This window comes from Saccopteryx bilineata, chromosome 3 (assembly GCF_036850765.1).
Source record: "Saccopteryx bilineata isolate mSacBil1 chromosome 3, mSacBil1_pri_phased_curated, whole genome shotgun sequence".
Lineage (NCBI taxonomy): Eukaryota > Metazoa > Chordata > Mammalia > Chiroptera > Emballonuridae > Saccopteryx > Saccopteryx bilineata.
In genome coordinates, this window is record NC_089492.1 from 204,521,808 (window position 1) to 204,528,632 (window position 6,825).

Consider the following 6,825-nt stretch of genomic DNA (forward strand, 5'->3'; position numbering starts at 1 on the left):
ATATTTATTCTTCCTAACCAAGAACAAGGAATATTCTTCCATCTCATTATATCTTTTTTGATTTCTCTTAACAATGGTTTATAGTTTTCATTATATAAGTCCTTTACATTCTTTGTTATGTTTATTCCTAAGTATTTTATTTTTTTTTGTTTCAATTGTGAAGGGGATTTTTCTTTTGAGTTCGTTCTCAGTTGTTTCATTGTTGGCATATAGAAAGGCTATTGACTTCTGTATGTTAATTTTGTATCCTGTGATCTTACTGTATTGGCTTATTGTTTCTAGTAGTCTTTTTGTGGATTCTTTGGGGTTTTCGATGTATAGGATCATATCATCTGCAAAAAGTGATACCTTTACTTCTTCTTTTCTGATATGGATGCCTTTTATTTCTTTGTCTTGTCTGATTGTTGTGGCGAGAACCTCTAGTACCACATTAAATAAGAGTGGAGAGAGTGGACAACCCTGTCTTGTTCCTGATTTAAGGGGGAAAGCCTTCAGTTTAGTGCCATTTAATATGATGTTAGCTGATGGTTTATCATATATGGCCTTTATCATGTTGAGATATTTTCCTTCTATACCCATTTTGTTGAGAGTCTTAAACATAAAATTGTGTTGTATTTTATCGAAAGCCTTTTCTGAGTCTATTGATAAGATCATGTGGTTTTTGTTTTTTGTTTTGTTGATATCGTGTATTACGTTAACCATTTTACGTATGTTGAACCATCCTTGAGATTCTGGGATGAATCCCACTTGATCATGATGTATTATTTTTTTAATATGTTGTTGTATTCTGTTTGCTAGTATTTTGTTTAGAATTTTAGCATCTGTATTCATTAGAGATATTGGTCTGTAGTTTTCTTTTTTTGTGCCATCCTTGCCTGGTTTTGGTATGAGGGTTATGTTGGCCTCATAAAATGTGTTTGGAAGTATTGCTTCTTCTTCGATTTTTTGGAAGACTTTCAGTAGAATAGGAACCAAGTCTTCTTTGAATGTTTGATAAAATTCGCTGGTATAGCCATCAGGGCCTGGACTTTTATTTTGGTGAGGTTTTTAATGTTTTTTTCTATTTCTTCTCTACTAATAGGTCTGTTTAGGCTTTCTGCTTCTTCCTGATTCAGTCTAGGAAGGTTGTATTGTTCTAGGAATTTATCCATTTCTTCTAGATTGTTGAATTTAGTGGCATAAAGTTTTTCATAGTATTCTACAATAATTCTTTGTATATCTATGGTGTCCATGGTGATTTCTCTCTTTCATTTTGGATTTTGTTTATATGAGTTCTTTCTCTTTTTTCCTTTTGTTGATCTTTTCAAAGAACCAGCTCTTTGTTCTATTAATTTTTTCTATAGTTTTACTGTTCTCTATTTCATTTATTTCTGCTCTGATTTTTATTATCTCCTTTCTTCGGCTGGCTTTGGGTTTTCTTTGTTCTTCTTTTTCTAGTTCCTTAAGGTGTGAAGTTAAGTGGTTCACTTGGGCTCTCTCTTGTTTGTTCATATATGCCTGAAGTGATATGAACTTCCCTCTTATCACTGCTTTTGCTGCATCCCATAGATTCTGATATATCGTATTGTCATTTTCATTAGTCTGTATATATCTTTTGATCTCTGCATTTATTTCTTCTTTGACCCATTCATTTTTTTTTTTTTACTTTTTTTTTTTTTTAATCTTTTGAAGCTGGAAACGGGGAGAGACAGTCAGACAGACTCCCGCATGCGCCCGACCGGGATCCACCCGGTACGCCCACCAGGGGCTATGCTCTGCCCACCAGGAGGCGATGCTCTGCCCCTCCGGGGCATTGCTCTGCCACGACCAGAGCCACTCTAGCGCCTGGGGCAGAGGCCAAGGAGCCATCTCCAGCGCCCGGGCCATCTTTGCTTCAATGGAGCCTTGGCTGTGGGAGGGGAAGAGAGAGACAGAGAGGAAGGAGCGGGGTGGGGGTGAAGAAGCAAATGGGTGCTTCTCCTATGTGCCCTGGCCGGGAATCGAACCCGGGTCCCCCGCACCCCAGGCCAACGCTCTACCGCTGAGCCAACCGGCCAGGGCCTGACCCATTCATTTTTTAAAAGTATGTTGTTTAGTTTCCACATTTTTGTGGGATTTTTTTCCTCTTTTTTGCAGATGAATTCTAGTTTCAAGGCTTTATGATCAGAAAATATGCTTGGTACAACTTTGATTTTTCTGAATTTGCTGATGTTTTGTGGCCCAACATACGGTCAATTCTTGAGAATGATCCATGTACACTGGAGAAAAATGTATACTCTGTCACTTTGGGATGAAATGTCCTGTAGATGTCTATCATATCCAGGTGCTCTAGTGTTTTGTTTAAGGCCACTATATCTTTGTTGATTCTCTGTTTGGATGACTGAAATAGAGCTGTCAGCAGTGTATTGAGGTCTCCAAGTATGATTGTATTTTTGTCAGTTTTTGTTTTAAGGTCAATAAGTAGCTGTCTTATATATTTTGGTGCTCCTTGTTTTGGTGCATATATATTAAGAATTGTTATGACTTCTTTTTTTGGGGGGGGAAAGTTTCTTTATTTGTATTTATTCATTTATGCAAAAACAGTATCAGCAATATGTAATAGGAACATACTTTTAATTTTAAAATTAGTATTCCATTTTGAAAGGTTCTGGACTTTGTCTCCTTTCTACCTTACCCTTTTAAAAATACTTTCAGTCCAATAAAACAGTACACAAAATAAAAAGTTTATTCCCTTATTTAACGTCATATAAGTGGCTCTTTAGAATTTAGGGAGGAATCACAGTAACCTGGAGATTTAATCACAGAATGGTACATGTAAGAATATTATAGTATACATAAAAAACAGTAGAGAATTTTAAAAAGGACAAATTTCAGGATATTTTCAAATTATAAGGCATATGAAAGCCCTCTTGGGGATCCTTAAATTAAGACTATTTTCTTCAGATTCAGAATAAAAATGAATAGGAATGATAACACTGGGCACAGATGATAGGGCCCATGATAGCTGAATTAGGTTAGGAATAAAAGGAATATTCATATGATTTAGTGAAGGCCAGGAAGCCATTTTAAACTCATGTTCATGGCAGGTCAAATGATGCTGAATCAAAAGTGTTCCCTTAGAACCTTTCCAAAGTTTAACCTTCAAACTGCTCATACTGCTACTTCCTATCTTGACATCACCTGTTCTAGAAGCAAATCGCCTAGAAAAATGGTGCTACAAACAGAAAAAACAAGACTGTGGGTACAGCAGAAGAGCTCTGGTGCTCAAGTTGTCTGTCACAATATATATCATCTAATGAGGAGACTAGTTAATCTAGAAATGGATTGTTAACTGACTCTAGTATATATTCTTGGGATATGCTTGCTAAACAACTTTTGTGATTTAGAAATGCTTTAGTCAAACTACTTTGACTCTCAGACATATTTTACTTTAAAAAAATATAGGCTAACAAAAATAAAAATCTATTTTGCTTTTCAACAAATAACTAATATTTTAATGTTTTTATAAAAACAATTCTTTTCAGATACTCTGATTAACCTTTAAGTGACATAAAAAAACCATCAGTATTCTTTATTACCAATATTTTGTACAATTTAAGATATGTTTAGTATTTCAAGAAAAAAATTTAAAGAAAAAAAGGAGAATTTACCGTAACTCACCGAGTTTAGTTTGTCTTGGATTCTTTTAAAAAAATTAGGCCCAGAATTTTAGTTATCTAATTACCATTCCAGTCAAATAGGACATCTATGTGTGAATTCTAAATAAAATATAAAATATTTCAAACTAATAAACCTAAGACCCACTGATTGGACTGTATTTTTAGAATTGGTTTTACTAGGTTTAGATAAGGAAGACTTCAATGAAGCTAACTATATATTGAGTTCCACTGATTAAAAATGCAGTTATGCTTTTGTGGTAAATTTCTAGGCACAACACTATAAATATTGTACTATTCACAGGTACTTGCTGGAGAAGTGAAACACTTGTATTCTAATTATCAAAATTCTGACCTTTCAAAATTATAGCTTTTCAAAAACAATTTTTTGAAAATCAGCATTTGCTTTTAAACTGTTAAAATGTCAATTTCAAGTTTTAAAGATCCCTACAGATAAATCTTAAAGTTGTTCCTTTCAGTCTCAATTATTTTTTACTTTCAACTATATATTCAACACAGAACCAATTTCTAAATAAGCATCTAATGAAAAAGTTTCAACGTAAAATAAAACTAGGCAATCTAATATTGCTTGTATAGTCTTAATGTGATTTATCAATACTCAAAATTAAATTTCTATAATAGTGAAAAACTTTCAGTCTCTTCTTAATATTCAAAACCAGCAACTTCCCATGAGACTAGAAAGTTAGAAGAGAGGATCAAACAGATTTAAGCACTGCCCGACTTCTTCTAAAATGATGCACTCTTTTATCCTTGAAGTAGTCATCTTGATTAACAACAGAGTTTCTCAGTCTGTTCTCTGGATTAAACAGACAAGATACCACTGTCTGTATGCTTTGGTCCACAGATTTCTTTTGTGGGCCATTTCCAGAGGATGAAGCAGCTTCATGAACTGAGCATTCGCTTGTCAAAACTTCAGCTCCCATATCCACTTCATTGCAATGGTAGTTAACAGCTGTATAAACCGGAGGTATAACGTAATTCCTTTGTTCCCCAGTAGGCCATTGCGGTGGCATCTGATAATTATACACAGGCAGCTGATATCCAGTGATGACCTGAACTGGTGAATTTGGGTAAGTAGGATATGCCTGAACATATTGAGTTATAGGATTCATCATGGTTGGAGGCTGCATGTAAGTTTCAGGGTTTGGATTACTCCAGACACTCTGAAACTGTGGTGGAGGAGGAGGATTAAAGACCAGAGGACGTGGCTGCACGTGATAACCACATAAATTTTGTTTCCTGATTGCAGGGCCCAGTTTCAGCTTTTTCCCATGGAAATTTATCTGTGATTCTATTATCTTCTGCACATCCACATTATTATAAAATGAAACAAATCCATAGCCTTTGGACACACCAGTTCGATCCGTGATTATCTTCACTTCTTTTACGGAACCATATCTAGCAAAGAAACTTCTAATTTCGTTTTCATCCATCCTAACATCAATTCCACCAACAAAAACGGTGTTTGGCATGATTTTGCCTTCAGGTAAGACATAGCCTTGGCTGGTCGTAAATGATGAGGACTGGGTGCTGGCCTCTCTAGAGATGGTTGACTTTGGAGTTTCAGAATTTGCAGCAGACATGATGGCGGCAGCTAGCAGTTCCGCTGATGGGGCTCGAGGAGGAGCAGAGGCTGCTCTACTGGCACCCCTCTTGGGCCTGCTGTTCGGGTCTGTTCGTGCCCACCGCCCGGTCTCGAGCGGGCAATGGGAGAAAAGTCTGAGGACTCAGGAAAGTCAAAGATGGCAGCAGGCTGAGGAAGCCCAAGAACCGCCCTGCAAGGCTGAGGGACGCAGGCGGACTCTATGTCTTCTTGATTCAGTGTTCCCTTAGCCATTATGAAATGGCCATTTTTCTCTCTGAGTACTTTTATTGTCTTGTAGTCAGCATTATCAGATATGAGTATTGCTATGCCTGCTTTTTTTTGGATGTTATTTGCTTGGAGTATTGTTTTCCAGCCTTTCACTTTGAATTTATTTTTATCCTTGTTACTTAGATGAGTTTCCTGTAGGCAGCATACAGTTGGATTTTCCTTTTTAATCCATTCTGCTACTCTGTGTCTTTTTATTGGTGAGTTTAATTCGTTTACATTTAGTGTAATTATTGACACTTGTGAGTTCCCTATTGCCATTTTATAGATTGCTTTCTGTTAGTTTTGTGTCTTGTTTGATCCTTCTCTTTCGTTTTGTTATCTTTTGTTTTTATTTGGTTGTATTCCATACATCTTTCCTCTGTTACTATCTTTTTTATCACATGTGCTTCTGTGGTGGTTTTTTCAATGGTGGTTACCTTTAAGTAATGAAAAGGGTTCCTACCCTGTTCATTGTAGCGCACTATTTTGTGAGTACTTTTGCACTCCATCGTCCTTTGCTGCTGTTAATCTCCATCATCTCCCCCCTTTCTTTTTGTTGTTGTCACAGATTAAATTTGGTTTTAATGTGTTCTTCTTGGAGCTTTTACTTGTGGCTTTATTTTTTTTGTTCTTTGTATCTGATTGGAGAACCCCCTTTAGTAATTCCTGGAGTGGGGGTTTTCGGATGATAAATTCCCTCATCTTTTCTGTATCTGTGAATGTTTTTATTTCTCCCTCATATTTGAAGGATAGTTTTGATGGGTATAGTATTCATGGCTGAAAGTTCCTCCCTTTCAGGACTTTAAATATTGGGGTCCACTCTCTTCTAGTTTGTAGAGTTTCTGCTGAGAAATCTGATGATAATCTAATGGGCCTTCCATTATATGTTGTATTCTTCTTTTCCGTGGCTGCCTTGAGAATTTTTTCTTTGCCATTGGTTTGTGCCAATTTCATTATGATGTGCCTTGGAGTAGGTTTGTTGGGGTTAAGAAAACTTGGAGATCTGTTTGCTTCATGAATTTGAGGCTTTAGTTCTTTCCACAGGCTTGGGAAGTTCTCATCTATTATTTGTTTGAGTATGTTCTCCATTCCATTTTCTCTCTCTTCTCCCTCTGATATACCTATTATTCTTATGTTATTCTTTCTGATGGAGTCAGATAATTCTTGTAGGGCTATCTCATTTTTTTAAATTTTTGAGTCTCTTTCTTCTTCTCTCTGTTGTGCCTCAAGTTGCTTGTCTTCTATTTCACTAATCCTCTCTTCTATCTGGCCTGTTCTATTAGCTAAGCTTGTTACCTCATTTTTCAGCTCGTGAAT

At 36.2% G+C, this 6,825-nt stretch overlaps 1 protein-coding gene and 1 non-coding gene across 2 annotated transcripts; both read right to left on the reverse strand.

Annotated features, from left to right (window-relative positions):
• Positions 1–1,964: 1,964 nt before the first annotated feature.
• On the reverse strand, positions 1,965–2,040 carry TRNAP-GGG (transfer RNA proline (anticodon GGG)). Its single transcript has one exon. It is a non-coding gene; the product is annotated as a tRNA-Pro (tRNA).
• A 2,311-nt stretch (positions 2,041–4,351) lies between these two features.
• LOC136328985 (deleted in azoospermia-like) lies at positions 4,352–5,239 on the reverse strand. The gene has a single exon (XM_066264951.1). The coding sequence runs from the start codon at positions 5,237–5,239 to the stop codon at positions 4,352–4,354; it is 888 nt and encodes a 295-aa protein (XP_066121048.1).
• Between the last annotated feature and the right edge of the window lie 1,586 nt (positions 5,240–6,825).

Coding starts and splice junctions, on each gene's coding strand:
- LOC136328985 (XM_066264951.1), bottom strand. CDS start 5,239: ATGTCTGCTGCAAATTCTGAAACTCCAAAGTCAACCATCTCTAGAGAG.